Genomic DNA, 19,259 nt, shown 5'->3' on the forward strand with positions numbered 1-19,259 from the left:
GAACTACATAATCTTGAATGCTTTGTACCCTCGCAGTGAGGTGATCAACACAAGAGGACAGACCTTGAATGTCCATATCTACACCTGAGTCCTGAACCACCCAGAGGTTAAGGGGAAAAGAAAGACAAAACACACTGCAGAGAAAAAAAATGGTCTCAGAACTTCTCTTATCCCTCTATTGAGATGCATTAACACTTTGTGGGCCAGCTGTACTGTTATGGACCTGGTGGTTAGGTGCACCAGGAATGACCTGATGGTTAAACTAAATGACAGGACAAGCTCTGGGAAGTAGGAACTCTGTTGACCGCAAATCCTAATCCTAACACACACACTAGAAATAGCTGTGGAGCGTACCTAACTCTCCCTAGACGCCTCTTCACAGCCTAAGAGCTAACTACCCCTAAAGATAGGAAAATAAGCCTTACCTTGCCTCAGAGAAATCCCCCAAAGGTAAAGGCAGCCCCCCACATATATTAACTGTGAGTTAAGAGGAAAGTCACAAACACAGGGATGAAACAGGTTTCAGCAAAGGAGGCCAGACTTACTAGATACACTGAGGATGGGAAAGGGATCTATGTGGTCAGCACAAAAAAACTACGAAAAGCCGCGCAGAGTGTGCAAAAAGACCCCCGCACCGACTCACAGTGCAGAGGTGCCACTCTGCAACCCAGAGCTTCCAGCTAGCAAGGCAATATCATGTTAGCAAGCTGGACTAGAACTTAGCAAACACTAAGAAACATATTCAGTACACAATAAACAACAAATGAACCAGCGGGGACTTACCTTATGCTGGAGTAGACAGGTCATCAGAAAGATCCGAGAGAGATCTGAACCAGTACTGATACATTGACAGCTGGCATGGAGTAACGATCTGAGTGGAGTTAAATAGAGAAGCAGCCTAGCCGCAAATGAGGGCAGCTGAGGAAGCAACCTCAGAACCAGCAGTTCCACTCACAGCCACCAGAGGGAGTCCACGGACAGAACTCGCCGAAGTACCATTCATGACCACAGGAGGGAATTCGAGAACGGAATTCACAACAGTTATCATGTTAGTTGGCCATATAAGCTGTTATCTACGTGTATTACTAGCATAGTATATTTTTTATGCAAATTTGTAGGACATCACCAAGAAAATTAGGAATCTGTCCTTATAGTTATTTTTCAGCTTTATGTCTGGTAAACTTTTTGCTATTTTTAATACGTTTGCATCATTGCTGGCTCCTCTGTAGGATGAAGGAGTGAAAGTGAAGTCTTTATTTTTGTTCTAGAATTAAACAATTTTGTAATCACTTTATGCACTCTTTTTCTCATTAAATAGATGGACACCACCATAGAAACTGAGCAAACCTCATTATCAATGGGGTAAATCTGGTTAATTTCATCAGTTCAGTTATTCTGCTCTATACGAGTGACTGTCTTCCTCCCTGGCAGTGCGCAATAAAGCCGGAGTGTATGTTCCCAGGCTTCATTGCACACTGCCAGGGGCGATGACAGTCGCATCCTTGACGTGGGTTACATGCGTGAGATTGGCAAGCAACCGGTGTGACGCCACTCTTGCAAATCATGTTCCTCACACTCACAGTGGTATGATAACATAACTAGTCCTTGACTAGACACCCACTGATTTGCATATCCCTTGGCAAAATTAAATAAACTATTTTATTGAAATGACTAAAGGTACCGTCACATTAAGCGACGCTGCAGCGATAGCGACAGCGATGCCGATCGCTGCAGCGTCGCTGTTTGATCGCTGGGGAGCTGTCACACAGACCGCTCTCCAGCGACCAACGATGCCGAGGTCCCCGGGTAACCAGGGTAAGCATCGGGTTGCTAAGCGCAGGGCCGCGCTTAGTAACCCGATGTTTACCCTGGTTACCAGCGTAAAAGTTAAAAAAACAAACAGCACATACTCACCAGCGCGTCCCCCGGCGTCTGCTTCCTGACACTGACTGAGCTCCGGCCCTAACAGCACAGCGGTGACGTCACCGCTGTGCTTTCACTTTCAGTTTAGGGCCGGCGCTCAGTCAGTGTCAGGAAGCAGAGGCTGGGGGACGCGCTGGTGAGTATGTGCTGTTTGTTTTTTTAACTTTTACGCTGGTAACCAGGGTAAACATCGGGTTACTAAGCGCGGCCCTGCGCTTAGTAACCCGATGTTTACCCTGGTTACCAGTGTAAAATATCGCTGGTATCCTTGCTTTTGCTGTCAAACACGGCGATACACGGCGACCTAGCGACCAAATAAAGTGCAGACCTTCTAGCAGCGACCAGCAATTTCACAGCGGGATCCAGATCGCTGCTGCGTGTCAAATACAGTGATATCGCTATCCAGGTCGCTGCAACGTCACGGATCGCTGGCGATATCGCCTAGTGTGACGGTACCTTTAGTGTTGTGAAATTGGATTTTGGGCTCCCCCGGTGGCCACTGGTGGAATTGAACTGGTGTGCATCATCCTCTCTGTTCACCTGTTTCCATCAGGATGTGGGAGTCGCTATTTAGCCTTGCTCCTCTGTCACTTCCATGCCGGTCAACATTGTAATCAGAAGCCTTTCTGTGCATGTTCCTGCTGCTAGACAACTCCCAGCTAAGTTGGACTTTAGTCCTTGTTTGTTTTTGCATTTTGTTCCAGTTCACAGCTGTAGTTTCGTTTCTGTGTCTGGAAAGCTCTTGTGATCTGAAATTGCCACTCTGATGTTATGAGTTAATACTAGAGTCTTAAAGTAATTTCAGGATGGTGTTTTGATAGGGTTTTCAGCTGACCATGAAAGTGCCCTTTCTGTCTTCCTGCTATCTAGTAAGCGGACCTCAATTTTGCTAAACCTATTTTCATACTACGTTTGTCATTTCATCTAAAATCACCGCCAATATTTGTGGGGGCCTCTGTCTGCCTTTCGGGGAAATTTCTCTAGAGGTGAGCCAGGACTATATTTTCCTCTGCCAGGATTAGTTAGTCCTCCGGCCGGCGCTGGGCGTCTAGGGATAAAACGCAGGCTACGCTACCCGGCTACTGTTAGTTGTGCGGCAGGTTTAGTTCATGGTCAGTTTAGTTTCCATCCTTCCAAGAGCTAGTTCTTATGTTTGCTGGGCTATGTTCTCTTGCCATTGAGAACCATAACACTTTAGACAGAAAACAAAAGAAAGAGGCTTGGAATCAGTGTAAGGGTATGTGCACACGTCAGGATTTCTAGCTTTTTTTTTGCGGATTTCCCCTATAAAAACGCTATAATTCTGCACAAAAAAACGCTTACATTATGCATCCTATCATTTAGAATGCATTCCGCAATTTTTGTGCAGATGTTGTGTTTTTTTCCGCAAAAAAACCGCAATCCGCAAAAAGAATAAACTTGTTTATTCTTTTTGCGGATTTTTTGCGGATTTCCCATGATTTTGGAGTGTCAGGAGAAAAACGCAAAAAATCTGCTAATTTTCGCAAAAAAAACGCGTCAAAAACACACAAAAAACCCATGCGGATTTCTGGCAGAAATTTCCAGATTTTTGTCAGGAAAATTTCTGCAAGAAATCCTGACGTGTGCACTTACCCTAAAAAGTGGGACAGAGACATGGAGATTGTTTGTGGGACATGGGTAGCTGGTAGGTTCCCTTTAAAGGAAAGCTTTACTTAGTGGCATTTTCATAAATAATATTTAAAAAAAAAATCACTTTGTTCTGTGCATTATCCTTCTGTAGATAACGTACAGTCTGTTCTGCCACTATGGATAATGTATTAGGGAAGCCATTGCCTGATGTTTTTCTTGGCAGCAAACTTGCTCTGATTAAAACTAGCGTCTCCACATGAATTAGTGGGGCTATTCCTACAATAACATTCTCTATTTCAAAATGGCCGGTTCTCAAATTCTTCGGTTAGAGCCCTAAATTCAGGCTGTTTAGTGCATTTTGTAAAGGCACAGGCATGAGGCTTCCCTTCCCATCACTATTGGACTCAAACTATACCAGCCTCATTTGGTCTAAAGATGTATTTAATATTGTATGCAGTTTATATTGTGAAAACCGGTGACAGATTCGTCTTAAACTGAACCTGTCATTAGTTTTTTCATATGTATGCGCAGTTATATTTTATGCTCGGCTCGAGGTAGGGCAGAGCAAAGTGCGCCTGTGTGAGCTGACGATGTCCCTGTGTAGGCGCAAAATTTGGTTCAGCTAAGTGGATGCAGCTGTATGTCAGCCACATCAATCTAAGCTGTAGGACGGCGATTACCAGAGGAGACAAGGGACAGATGCCGGGGCAATGACCCTGATTGGACTGGATTTGTATACATGGAAGCAATTCAAAAGGTTTTTTGGGGGATATACAGGGGGAGTCAATGGATGAAATACAACTTTATAGATTGCTGCACAGGCGCTGATGGAGGTGGTGGTATTTGTTCAGATACGAAAAAACTGGTGACAGGTCCCTGTTAAGTAAGAATGCAAATAAAACGTATCTCATTCTGACAATCAGTTGTGCCCACATGAATTTAGAAGTTATTACCTATCTTGTGAATATTTAATAATTTCTTACAACCGGAACACCCCATTCAGCTGCCCATTCTGCTGGACATGTCTTCTACACATCTAATTCTAAATGGATAGATAAAGTTCTGTGTTGAATGCAGTGCTTTTATTTGTATCTCTTATTAAACCAGGTAACATTTACATGCTATAAGTAAGGATTTTGAGGGGTATTTTCAGTTCTCACCAAACCAAACAAGATTTTACATGTTTAATTTGTGGAAGTTTTGAAGACACTGCTATCCCTGTGTAATTCTGTGTGGACACAGGCATCTATTGTATCTGTGTGTGGAATGTATTTTACTACACCAACAGACGTCTACAGTAATGTTCATATTTTCAGATCTTTTGCATTTCTCACAGTTGCCAGCATGCTTTGTATATCCGTTAAGGTACCGTCACACTAGGCGATATCGCCAGCGATCCGTGACGTTGCAGCGACCTGGATAGCGATATCGCTGTATTTGACACGCAGCAGCGATCTGGATCCCGCTGTGAAATTGCTGGTCGCTGCTAGAAGGTCTGCACTATATTTGGTCGCTAGGTCGCCGTGTATCGCCGTGTTTGACAGCAAAAGCAAGGATACCAGCGATATTTTACACTGGTAACCAGGGTAAACATCGGGTTACTAAGCGCAGGGCCGCGCTTAGTAACCCGATGTTTACCCTGGTTACCAGCGTAAAAGTTAAAAAAACAAACAGCACATACTCACCAGCGCGTCCCCCAGCCTCTGCTTCCTGACACTGACTGAGCGCCGGCCCTAAACTGAAAGTGAAAGCACAGCGGTGACGTCACCGCTCTGCTGTTAGGGCCGGAGCTCAGTCAGTGTCAGGAAGCAGAGGCTGGGGGACGCGCAGGTGAGCATGTACTGTTTGTTTTTTTAACTTTTACGCTGGTAACCAGGGTAAACATCGGGTTACTAAGCGCGGCCGTGCGCTTAGCAACCCGATGCTTACCCTGGTTACCCGGGGACCTCGGCATCGTTGGTCGCTGGAGAGCGGTCTGTGTGACAGCTCTCCAGCGACCAAACAGCGACGCTGCAGCGTCGCTTAATGTGACGGTACCTTTAGGTGCTGGAGCTTAGTGACAAGAAGAGAAGCTTTGAGAATTACGTTACCTTAACTGATCATTGGCATCCTGGAAGTTGTGACGAGCAAATATTACTGCCGGACTGGAGTTAACTGGGAGCGGCAGACGATTATTTAAGTACATGTCATCCAGCCAGTACTGGTGTATCTGAAAGAACAACATTAGTAGCAATCTTCTAGATACATTTTCTTTACCAACTAAAGAGATTATTGATAGCGATAGTGTAATTAATATGTAGCAGGTTTAACCTAAAAAGCAATGCAATCAATGATGGGAAAAATAATAATTCAGAGACATTGTGCATACTACATTCTAAATATGGGTAACATTAATGAGATAATGACTTTTGGGTTTTCATTGGCTGCAAGCCATAATCATCAACATTAACAGAAATAAACACTTGAAATAGATTACTCCGTTTGTAATTACTCTATATAATATATGAGTTTCACTTTTTGAATTGAAGAACTGAAATAAATTAAGCATTTGATGATATTTTAATTTTGTGAGAAGGAAGCACTTGTATGTTAGAAAATGTAGCGGAGATATAAGACGGTAATTAGTGACTGGAATCATTGAGCAATTTTAGCTGCAAGTAGATTGACCCTAAAATTTGTCATCATGCTAGGCTAGTCAGTGTAATGAATGTGTTTCATGTATTGTATAAGTGACACAAATGATGTCACAAAAGTAAACAGATATGATTACTTCTAAGAAAAGGTTCCTATAAGCTCAAAATAAGTCAATGTTATGTTAAAGTTATCTTAAAGGGTATATCCGGGACATTAGAAAAAATAAATGTGCCTAAGCACTAACAGACATGTAGTTGCTCATAGAGGCAACCATCTGCCTGTTGTACCCAGTGCCAGTCATTGACCTCTCCTGCCGGACATTCAGCTGCTCCCTGTCAACAGAGCAACAGTTTCCCTTCCTGTTGACAGGGCGTTACTACCCGTGTCATGCTGACTGACAGCCGGCTTCCCCCAATTATGCAGCTGAGAGTGGGCCATCAATCAGCATTACACCAGTAGTCCCACCCTGTCAACAGGAAAAGAAACTGCCACTCTGTTGACGTGATGTCAGTGGAAGTCTGTGACTGCTCTTTGCTGCCGGAGAACGGCGCCGTGCAAAACAGGCAGGTATGTAGCAACTACCTGCCTGTTAGTGCCTAGGCACATTTTTTTTAAGCCCCGGATATGCCCTTTAAAGTTCTGCACTTTCCCTATACTGCCAGTCATCTACACTTCCAGCTTTGTGTTATCGACATGCACTGCAGTACTAGGGTGGTGGAAAAGAATCAGCAACAGAGGACCGTAAAGTGCACCTATACTTTGACAAAAATCCTGTAGAAAAGCAGAGGACAAGTGATCCTCAACCCCCAAAACAAATTAGAACGTCTGTTGGTGCATATCGAGGCTAACATGTCCAGGACCTAACCTGAAAAAATGAAAAAAGAGTGCACTACCGTCAAAAAATGTTTAGGGCGGAGTGCAGAACCTAGTCTAAACAACGATAATGCAAAAGGGGGAAAAAGACTAGACTAATGATGGTGTGCACATCCTTATAATAACATTTCAAAAAAACTTTACTTCACCTTGAACACAATAATTTTAAAAACATTTAAAATACAACATGTAACCCAATAACCATCACCCCCTCAGGCGATTTAAATGGATCTACAAATAAGGCCCATACATGTGAGACATACGCAGCCATAATAAGCCATGCCCATAACAAGTGTAATATGTAGCATGACCTTCATAAATCATACCATGTCAATCATAACATATTGATGAAACAGAATAATAGACAGAAAAATTATACATATTCAAATATGCATATACATACATATATAAGTACACACACGTGTGTCCCTAGACAGAGTTGGACCTTAGTGGGTGCAAAAAATGACCAATATCTATACCAGAAAAGATGTATATTCCCTGGGGCAATACCAACAATGAACTAAATGCAATGAGCGGTATAAGACCTATTTATCCTATTTCACCCAGGAAAAATGCAAAGGCAAACATTTCCAAAATATGAAGCCTGATATTTGAGACAGGGTCCTATAACAGGATAGCACTGTGAAGGCTTAAATAGCCATAAGATCCCAAATAGTTACCACGTGGTCACCGTGTAACCAGCTCTGCTCAGGCACAAATGGCCATGATTGAATCCAAGTAGATGCGATGTCCTAATGAAAGAAAGAGGTGGGTGAGGAACAAGCCCAACGCGTATCGCTGCTAAAAGAGCAGCTTCGTCAGGGGAAGTGAGTGTAAGGGGAAATAAGCAGGTATATATACATATCTTAAGCACATACCAATGTGTGGACGCCGACCGGATAGGTGAGAGCGGAACCCGATCACCTGAAGCTGATGAGCACATGGAGACACGGTCTAACAAACCGGATGTAAGCACCGTTGCTATGGTGAGCGTGGTGCATGCGTGTACATCACTGTTAGTGATGACGCGGAACAACATGTGTAGCACGTGCGTGCTGTCAAAAAAAAGGGGCAAGGGGGGTAAGGAGTAAAAAAGAGAACAAAAAACGCTTGCGCTGATACCAGCTGCCAGCGGGTCTAGCAATGTGAGATGTAAATATTGAAGCGTGCATGGCCGAAGTCGCTAGCAAAGAAAAAGGGGAAAAGAAAAAAGGTAAGCTTTTTCTAAGCTTCTCATGTTCCACCAAAGCCTGACACCAGTCTTATGAGCCTTTGTGAGGTCAGAGCATAACATCGAAAAACCTGAATCCTGTGCAGGGGTGTCTACCACTTGAAACAAATTGGATGGCTGTGCCAACCAAGCAGCCTCCCTAGCATCCCAATCCATCATGCGTCCACAACAATGCGTATGTGAATAAATAAACGAGCACAAAACTACATATGAATCCACTTGACAACATCACGGTCGATGTGTGCAACCCTATAGAAACACCCCTGGAACACAGGGTAAGCAACACAGGAAATAATGAAAAAATGAAAAAAAAGAGTGCGCTACTGACAAAAAATGTTTATGGCGGAGTGCAGAACCTAGTCTAAACAACGATAATGCAAAAGGGGGAAAAGAGAAAAAGCATGATAGTTCTTCATTATGTCTTTAATCTATTTTATTGTTATGGTTATAATTATTTCTACCACTAGGATCTGGCTCTATTTTGGGACAAATAACAATTTGGTTTATGCCCATATCATCTCTATATTCTCTCTTTATGCCACATCTGCTCTTGAGGGTTATTGCCATGTCCCACAGTATTCCCGTTGGTCTTTTTCTTCTCTTTTTTTCTTTTCCCCTTTTTCTTTTTCTTTGATAGCGACTTCGGCCATGCACGCTTCAATATTTACATCTCACATTGCTAGACCCGCTGACAGCTGGTACCAGCGCAAACGTTTTTTGTTCTCTTTTTTACTCCTTCCCCCTCCCCCCCTTTTTTGACAGCCTGCGCTACACATGTTGTTCCGTGTCATCACTAACAGTGATGTACACGCATGCACCACGCTCACCATAGCAACGGTGCTTACATCCGGTTTGTTAGACCGCGTCTCCATGTGCTCGTCAGCTTCAGGTGATCGGGTTCCGCTCTCACCTATCCGGTCTGCGTCCACACATTGGTATGTGCTTAAGATATGTATATTATCCTGCTTATTTCCCCTTACTCTCACTTTTTCCTGACGAAGCTGCTCTTTTAGCAGCGATACGCCTGGGTCTTGTTCCTCACCCACCTCTTTCTTTCATTAGGACATCGCATCTATTTGGATTCAATCATGGCCATTTGTGCCTGAGCAGAGCTGGTTACACGGTGACCACGTGGTAACTATTTGGGATCTTATGGCTATTTAAGCCTTCACAGGGCTATCCTGGTATAGGACCCTGTCTCAAATATCAGGCTTCATATTTTGGAAATTTTTGCCTTTGCGTTTTTCCTGGGTAAAATAGGATAAATAGGTCTTATACCGCTCATTGCATTTAGTTCATTGTTGGTATTGCCCCAGGGAATATACATCTTTTCTGGTAGATATTGGTCATTTTTTGCACCCATTAAGGTCCAACTCTTTCTAGGGACACATGTGTGTGTACTTATATATGTATGTATATGTATAATTTTTCTATGTCTATTATTCTGTTTCATCAATATGTTATGATTGACATGGTATGATTTATGAAGGTCATGCTACATATTACACTTGTTATGGGCATGGCTTATTATAGCTCCGTATGTCTCACATGAATGGGCCTTATTTGTAGATCCATTTAAATCGCCTGAGGGGGGTGATGGTTATTGGGTTACATGTTGTATTTTAAAATGTTTTTAAAATGATTGTGTTCAAGGTGAAGTAAAGGTTTTTTGAAATGTTATTATAAGGATGTGCACATCATCATTAGTCTAGTCTTTTTCCCCCTTTTGCATTATCGTTGTTTAGACTAGGTTCTGCACTCTGCCCTAAACACACCATCCTTAGTCTAGTCTTTTTCTCTTTTTCCCCCTTTTGCAGGACCTATCCTGATTCTCATAGTCTGCAACGAGCTACCCAGTCTGAGTGGTCGGTTCCTCTTCATGAGCATTATACCCTCAGGAACTTTCTTTCCCTCATGCCCCAAGGTGCATTGCTTCTGCCATTGCCCAGTAGCCTGCCCTGAATAGAAATCCCATCGTTCTGTTATGTCGTCATGCAGTGTTTGACAGACAGGAGAGCAGGAGTAGAAAGACAAAAACATGCACTCGCTTCTTGTAATCTTTTCCATTGTGTCTGCTTTTAGAAAAAGATTCCATTTTACAACAGGAGGTGGACAGCAAGTTAAACAGAAATTAGGCAGCTAGTTGCTGGTGCTTTGGAGTTATTTTTTTGGGTAGGATAACATAATTTTTAAAGGGGTTGTCCACTACTCAGAAAAACCCTTCTGAATCACGGTTTTCTCCCAGTGAAATAATATATTATCTATAATAATAACTATCTATATAATACATATCTAGTATTATTTTATTTGACATATTCACACAAATAGTTTAATATATATGATCCTGTAATGACTATATGATTCATTCATTATTTGGTGTAGGCACAAGATTAAAGTCTCACCCAATTTTCAGTATTCTCTCGGTGCTCCTCCAGTTTTTGTTGCAGCATTTCCCCTGCACCACCAGACATCATAAATCTATCCACAATTGCTTTACTTTTTTTATACTGTTCCTCGGAGACCAAATGCTTCATGCATTTCAGATACATATCCATTGTTTGCTGCAGCGGTGGCACAGGCAACTTGGGTAAATCCTGAAAAAATCAGAATATTAATCATTGAATTGTTCTTATATGTTCCCATCAAGAAACAATGCTTACTGGAATTACATATATTTAATACACTTTATCTATTATTTAGTTAGTCTCTGACTCTACAAATAGAAGTTCTTCTTATCAATGCCATATAGTAATGCACATGAGAAATAACACATTATGGGCCTAGTTTATTACGTCTGGCATTTTGTATACTGGAGTAAGATGCGTAAGATTTTTTTAGGAGGTGTGCGCCTTTGTAGTGAGTTTGGAACATCTTTGAACTACTATATATCTCTGTCAGAAATGTATGCCAGCTTGGAACTTGAGCACATTTACCCCACTGGCGAAATTAGGATGAATTTGTTGGCCATGCTTGGCCATGGCCTGTCCTACCCTAAGTTCACTCGATTTTCTAAAAATTAACAGAGTTGGCTGATGCTGGTGTAAAATGCCAAAAGTCACAACATTTTCTGTGCAACTTTGAGTTGTACAAAGATTTTGCAACATTTAATGACTTGGTAAATTAGGGATATTGTAATCGCAAAGGTTTTGCCCATAAGTTACTGCAGTTCGGTAGTGTCCATGACCTCCATAGTTTACAGAACTTACTTGGTGTTGTGGCATTAGCATCTTTTCCACTTCTGCTCTACTTCTCATTTCCACCTCTGAGGATACTGAGACAAAGTGATATAGGCAGTATGGGGCCCAATCATTGCCCTGTCTCATAACGGCCCACATACTGATTCACCACTGCAATTTCCATTCTTCTTGATCGGTGCTGAAATTGAGCTTAAAATCAGCAGTAACGATGGTGGAACGAGGGGAAATAGTCGTCCTCTAGGCACCACTTGTTTCTGGGCCTCAAGTCTGTTGCAGGAGCTATCATGGCAGCATTTCTGGCTTTTTATGTAATGCATATAGTAAAATCGTACTAAATTAATTCTCTAAAAAACAAAGAGTGGAACTTGTACTTTGATTTCAAATAACCTGACTGATGTCAGCAAATTTCTGGCTGAGAACACAGAAGAAATGTAGGACTGTAAGGCAGGAGTCTGTGATAAATACTACTGCATGTAAACCAATAAAGAGATTTTGCATTATATACTAACTCCTGATGTCTACCTATATGTTGTTTTATGGCAGTGTTTTGGACATTTTTATGTCATTTTTTTACATTTGTTTTTTAGTATTCCTGAATACTCAGTATAATGGAATGCTAACATACAAAATATTGCTGATTCGTTTATGGGTCCTGGTGATCACATTGCCTCATTATTATAGATGAGTTATGTGGCAAATGTCTGGGCTTAATTAATCAGAAGTAACTGAATATCCACAATAACTTGAGGTTTAGAAAACCGTTTACATAAAGCCAAAAAACCCTTGTGGATTTCAGTGTTTGCTATGGCTTTGTAAATAAATGGTATTCTGATGCAGATTTGTTCTTTATTTTTCATGCAAGTAATTTTGAGAGGTAAATTCTCTATGCATTGCTAATGCGTGCTGATTTTTACCAGTTGTCTTGATGTACTTCTCCTTAGAATTTGAAGACCTAGGTTTATTGGGACACATTACCATACCATCACGCTTTTACCCTCAGACTCCTACAACAAAACACCAATGGATGCTCATTTAAATGTTATTCTAGATTTGCTTCCTATAAGAAAAAAAATCATAATTTGGAAAATTCCAATTTTATTTACCTATCAACGTAAAGCCTCAATCAAACGTCAGTTTTGTGGTGTATGAGAAAAACGGACTCAGTTTCATCAGTAATTTTCATCAGAGTTTGATCACAGTGTCATCAGTTTTTTTGTGATGAGAAAATAAAGTTTCTTCATCTTCTTCTATAGTGGAAAATGGACAGCATATGGATGGCATCCGAGTGCTGTATGCTTTTGTCACTGACCCGTAGACTTGCATTGCCGATTTTTTATTTAACCCCTTTCCTATCTTGGAGGAACTCAGGACGTCATGGTTGGCTAGTATCGTACTTACTGACCTTAGGTTTACTGAGTAGGTCCAAGTGATTTTGCGTGCACAGAGGCTTCTCACAGAGGCGTGCAATTGCAGCATTTAGCAGGCTTGAAGAGGGAGGGGACCCCCTCGGCATTCCAATTGGCATCCCCGTGTTGTCATAGTGGGAGCCCAATCGTTGCTATGGTGACCCGATGTCATCATGACAACATATGGGTCACCAGGCTGCGGCAAGCCCCTCAGACCATGCGCAGAGCACAGTCTCATGGGCTTGTGTCAGTGCTGACAACTACGAGCCATTGCAATGCTCGTGCACTGCAATGAATTATAACTGTGATTAGGCTGCTGAAAATGAAAGTCCCATAGGGAACGAAAGTAAAAACTAAAGTACAAAAAACATTTGTAAAAACATTTTTTTTAAATAATCACAAAATTATATTGTACTGTTTAGTGCAGAGGTATCCACACTGTGTAGTTATTAGGCAGCGACCCAGCAAAGTCCAAAGTAAAACGACGAGACCGGTTGCTGTGGGCGATTGCACCGCCGTGTATGCTGTGGGTGCCAGGCCTTTCAACTCCCTTGGCTGTTTAGCTCCGCTTGCCTGTGTTGCCTCACACAGGTGGAGTTCTGCAGAGCCTTCCGCTCTGCACATTGCAAACGCAAACTGACACTAACACTGACCCTGACACACCCAAAATGTTTAATGCATCGTTTTTAACTGGAATATGTGACCAATGGATCACATGGAAAACCCAGCCAGGGGAGGAAACAGACTGCCACACTACCATCCTGTAGTCCGTTTCAAAAATAAAAGCCCAGCAGGTTTTCTTAAATCTGCCCTGGACAAATATCTTGTCCAAGACCAATGCTCACTTTTATTCTGCATTGCAATCATAGCTACGCCTGTGACTGCAATGCACTCCCATGGCCTCAATACGCATCCGTGCGCTTCCTGGGGGGAATACACAGTGACCCTCACATGTGACACCGGTTACTGCTTCACAACTGATAAATTTCTATTTTTATGTAAAATAAAAAAATAACAAGTTTGGTATCGCCGGGTTCATGATGACCCAACCCATAAAACTGTCCCACTATCTAACCTCTTCAGTAGTGTTGAGCGATACCTTCCGATATGCAAAGGTATCGGTGTCGGATTGGATCGGCCGATACCCCCAAAATATCGGATATCGCCGATACCGATACCCGATACCAATGCATATCGGAATGGTTCCCAGGGTCTGAAGGAGAGGAAACTCTCCTTCAGGCCCTGGGATCCATATTCATGTATAAAATAAAGAATAAAAATAAAAAATATTGATATACTCACCCCTCGGACGGCCCCTGGCTCTCACCGGTCCAAGCGTCTGCCTCCGTTCCTAAGAATGCAGAGTGAAGGACCTTCAATGACGTCGCGGCTTGTGATTGGTCGTGTGACCGCTCATGTGACCGCTCACGCGACCAATCACAAGCCGCGACGTCATTGCAGGTCCTACACTCGCTGCATTCTTAGGAACGGAGGCTGCCGGTTACATCGCTAAGGTCCAGGGTCCGCCGGAGGGGTGAGTATATCCATATTTTTTATTTTTATTCTTTATTTTTTACATGAATATGGATCCCAGGGCCTGAAGGAGAGTCTCCTCTCCTCCAGACCCTGGGAACCATACACTGGGAACTTCCGATTCCGATTTCCGATATCACAAAAGTATCGAAACTCGGTATCGGAATTCCGATACAGCAAATATTGGCCGATACCCGATACTTGCGGTATCGGAATGCTCAGCACTACTCTTCAGTGAACACCATAAAAAAAACCTTGGGGAAAAACCAAAAAAGTGGAATAGAACATGATCTAAAAGACAAATAGAAATACAAATGGTATCTCTAAGAGCATCCTCTTGTCCCGTGAAACAATAAGCTGCCATACAGCATCATCAGTGGAAAAATAAAAAAGTTATAATTCTTAGAATACAGCGATGCAAAAATAATTATTTATTCTATTGTTTAATAGTTTTTAATGTGTAAAAGCACCAAAACATAAAAAACAATTTAAATGTGGTATCGTACTGACCCAAAGAACAAAGCTCCTTATCAGTTTTACCACATGCAAAATGACATAAAGAAAAACCCCTAAAAACAATTCTTGCATTGATGATTTTTGTTAATTCTGTTTCCCAAAAATCGAAATAAAAAGCGATAAAAAATGTTATGTGACCAAAAATGGTACCAATAAAAAGTCTACTCGTCCTGCAAAAAATAAAAAGCTGTCACATAACTGGCAGAAATATGGAAAATTTATAGTTCTCAAAATATGGCGATACAAAAACTAGTTTTTGCAATAAAAAGCATCTTTTAGTGTGTGACAGCAGCCGAACATAAAAACCGATATAAATCTGGTATCGCTGTAATCGCACCGACTCTAGGAACGAAGTCACCTAATCACTTATACCACACCAGCTATGGAGTAAAAAATAAATAAACAAATTCTTCACCTGCTGTTGATTTTTTAATTCTGCCTCCCAAAGATCGCAGTAAGGCTCAGCTCACATTTATCCCGCGCACTGCGCTGAGCGCTTGCACCGGGGTTTCTGTGTAAATCTCTGAAATATGTGATTCAAACGGAATTTCTGATGGAAGATTCCCTATAATGAGGCAGATGGAAGCATTGTGGACACTGTTTGGCATATGATCCGGCGGTGTCCATCATTATAGTCGTGCATAAAAGTGCCATCAGTCACAGTTTTGTGCACTTATGAAAAGAAGGACACCGCTGAACAGAGGCCAGACGGAGTCTACAGTAGAGTACCTCAGCTGCTTCACTACAATGGATGGATCCCTCGGGATTTTCTTTTGAATCATATAATTTGGCGATTTAGATGGAAACCCCAAAGTAAGTGCCCAGTTTAGAGTGTCGGATAAATGTAATCCCAAATGTTATGTAAAATGTTCCTAACAAAAAGGCTCTGGAAAAGCGCTATGGCTCCTCGCACCCCAAAAGAAATCCTGTGAATTCTGCACTCCCAAATCCAAATGCCTTTCCCTTCTGAGTCCCAGTGTGCCTAAACCACATTCAGTATCTACATGTTTGACATTTCTGTAGTGATGACAGCCCACCTAATTTACAGGTGCGTTTCTCCAGAAGCATGAGCTTGATATAAAGTACTGGTCAGTGGTCAGTACAACATACTAGTCACTATAAAGTACTGGTCACCACGGCATACTGGTTATTACAATGTGTATAACAACAATTTCAGAGCAACGGATAAACAAGGGGCCCAGGCAAGAAGATAGGTGATATTAAAAATTAAATTTTATTATAATAAAATATGGTAAGTAACAATCCACAAGAAAAAAATAATCATAATAATAAAATAATTACAAAAAATGCGCACGTATGCTGGACCAAAGAACGTGCCAATCATGTATATGTATATATACAGTATAGGCAAAAAATGTTTTTAAGAACCCCTAAAGGTAAAATTAATACAATATAATTCATAAAAATCCATATGCTGTGTTAAAAGCAGAAGGTGAGGGAGGGGAAGGTAAAAAAAATAAATATATAAATAGAAAGGGAATTGATCACAAATATAAGAAAGTGAGGACTAAATAGATCTATAGCCTCAAAAAAAGTGCTGAGTGCCAAATGCCCAATCAATAATGCAATATACAGTGGAGGTCCAATGACCCAAAAATGGATCAATACACTCTAAAAAAACATAAAGTGAACAAGTGCATGTGATAAAGCAACAGGATTGCTTACACAGTAAATTGGATATATGCCTTTAAGGGGTTAATAGGTCCAGTAGTACGTGCGCCCCGACGCGCGTTTCGGAGCGAGTCCTTCGTCTGGTAACTACAATGACAGTTTGCAATTAACTCTGTAACACCCATGGAGTCAACATTGTCACTACACCTGAAGATAAATTCCCAAAGGGGTATAATTTCCAAAATCGGATCACTTGAGGTGAGAGTCTGCTCTTCTAGCACTTAGGGGCTCTGTATATGGAGTCCGCAAGCTATTCTAGGAAAATATGTGCTTCAGGAAGCAAATAGCACTTTGTTCCTCCCAAGTATTTCCATGTGGCTAAGTAGTACTGTGGCTGTACATAAGGGGTATTTCTACATTCAGCAGAAATTGTAGGACAAATTTTGGTGCCACTTTTACCCATTTATCCTTGTGAAAATGTAAAATCTGTATCTAAAACAATTTTTTTGAGATAAAAATGTAATTATTTTTTCTTCACAGCTCAATGGTGTAAAATTCTCTGACACATCTTTGGTGTCAATATGATCACTGCACCCCTACATTAATTCAAGAGGTGTATTTTGTAAAATGGGGTCATTTATGAGGAGTTCTGCCATTCTGATACCTCCGTGGCACAGGTGGCAATATGATCACTGCACCCTAGATGAATTGATTGGGGAATGTAGTTTGTAAAACGAGGAAATATATGGGGGGTTCTCTGTTTCGGCACCTCAGAGACTTTGTCAATGTGACATGGCATCCTCAAACCATTCCAGCAAAATCTGAACTCCAATATGGCGCTTCTTCCCTTCTGAACTTTGCATTGTGCCTCAAAAGTTGTTTTTGACCACATATGGGGTATTGCTGTACTCAGGAATAATTGGGCAACACATTTTGGGGTCCATTATCTACTGCTATCCTTGTGAAAATGAAAAAATTGGGGCTAAAACAACAACAGTTTTGTGTGATTTTTTTTCATTTTCACAGATCAACATTGTAAAATTCTGTGAAGCACCTGGGGGTTCAAGGTGCTCACCACATGTCTAGATAATTTTATTCAGGGGTCTAGTTTCCAAAATGTGGTCACTTGAGGTGGTTTCCCACTGTTTAGGCACACCAGGAGCTCTCCAAATACAACATGAAATCTGCATACAATTCCATCAAACTCTATGTTCCAAAACTTAATTCCTTCCTTTCTGAGCCCTACATCCAAAGAGTAGTTTTCCCCCACATATGGGTTATCAGCATACTCAGGAGAAATTGCACAGCAAATTATATGGTGCAATTCCTCCTGTTACCCTTATGAAAATGCAAAATTTGGGGCTAAAAAACATTTTTTCTGAAACAAATATGATTTTTTTTTCTATGGCACAATGTTATAAACTTCTGTGAAGCACCTGGGGGTTAAAGGTGCTCTCCCCACATCTAGGTAAGTTCCCTGAGTTGTGGGGAGTTTCCACTGTTTAGGCACATCAGGGGCTCTCCAATCGCGACATGGTCTCTGCTAATTATTCCAGCAAATTTTGCATTCAAAAAGTCCAATGATACTCTTTCGTTCCAGCCCTGCTATGCTCCCAAACAGTAGTTTCCCTCCACATATTGAGTATCAGCTCACTCAGGAGAAATTGCACAACAAACTAAAATTGTTTGGTGCAATTTCTCCTCTTAGCCTTATGAAAATGCAAAATGTTGGCTAAAAAACTTTTTTGTGGGATAAACGTGATTTTTTTATTTTCACAACTCAATGTTATAAACCTTTGCGAAGCACCTGGGGGTTCAAGTTGCTCACAACACTTCTATATAAGTTCCCTCAGGGGTCTAGTTTCCAAAATGGTGTCACTTGTGGGGGGTTTCCACTGTTTAGGCACATCAGGGGCTCTCCAACGTGACATGGCATCCGGAAATAATTCCAGCAAATTTTGCATTTAAAAAGTCAAATGGAGCCTCATCCCTTAATAGCCCTTCTGTGTGCCCAAACAAAAGTTTTCCTCCACATACTGGGAAACAGTGTACTCAGGAGAAATTGCTCAACAAATTGTATTTTGCAGTTTCAATTATTACCCTTGTGAAAATAAAAAAAATTGGGGCTAAAGTTAATTTTTTGTGAAAAAAGTTAAATTTTAATTTTTTTCCTTCCACATTCTAAAAATTCCTATCGTGATATCATCTACTAAAGAAGAAGTCTCATTTTGACTTCGAAACGCATTGAGATTGTGAATAAACCATTAATTTTTATACTCAACCTGCCTGGACTTTTAATTGCACAGCAGCGCAGAGGATATCCACAATTTCCCCAGTTTTTATACTACGATTAGGCCACTAGTTTGACCTGTGGATCTGCAGCAACTGTTGATTTCGATGAGTTTACATGCTCTGCTCTTGTTAAAGATACATCAGGTGACTGCAGTCTGTATGCTCTAAATATCTCCATCGGATAAGACCCTATTGGCGCTTTTCTCTCCTACAGTGTTAATAAGTAGACATGTGGGCATATTATTTATTAACTATTTTGTGTGACATAACACTCTGATTTATAAATACATTTTATTAAATTTGATTTATAATGATTTATTATAAAGTAATAAATGGTCATCAAGACATTAGTCATGTAAGAATCTTTACAGTTACTATAAAGTAAGTTCTGTAAAGGTCAAAGCAGGGTGA

General features: G+C 41.2%; 1 protein-coding gene across 1 annotated transcript in view; it reads right to left on the reverse strand.

Annotated features, from left to right (window-relative positions):
- The window catches only part of CHAT (choline O-acetyltransferase), a 327,907-nt gene that overhangs the window by 259,088 nt on the left and 49,560 nt on the right, over window positions 1-19,259 (reverse strand). Inside the window, exons 3-4 of the mRNA XM_077259349.1 lie at window positions 10,675-10,866; window positions 5,625-5,743 (exon numbers count right to left, since the gene is read on the reverse strand). Coding sequence (XP_077115464.1) covers window positions 5,625-5,743; window positions 10,675-10,866 — 311 coding nt within the window. The remainder of the gene's footprint in view (window positions 1-5,624; window positions 5,744-10,674; window positions 10,867-19,259) is intronic.

The sequence above is a fragment of the Ranitomeya variabilis genome, chromosome 4, assembly GCF_051348905.1.
Source record: "Ranitomeya variabilis isolate aRanVar5 chromosome 4, aRanVar5.hap1, whole genome shotgun sequence".
NCBI classification, from domain to species: domain Eukaryota; kingdom Metazoa; phylum Chordata; class Amphibia; order Anura; family Dendrobatidae; genus Ranitomeya; species Ranitomeya variabilis.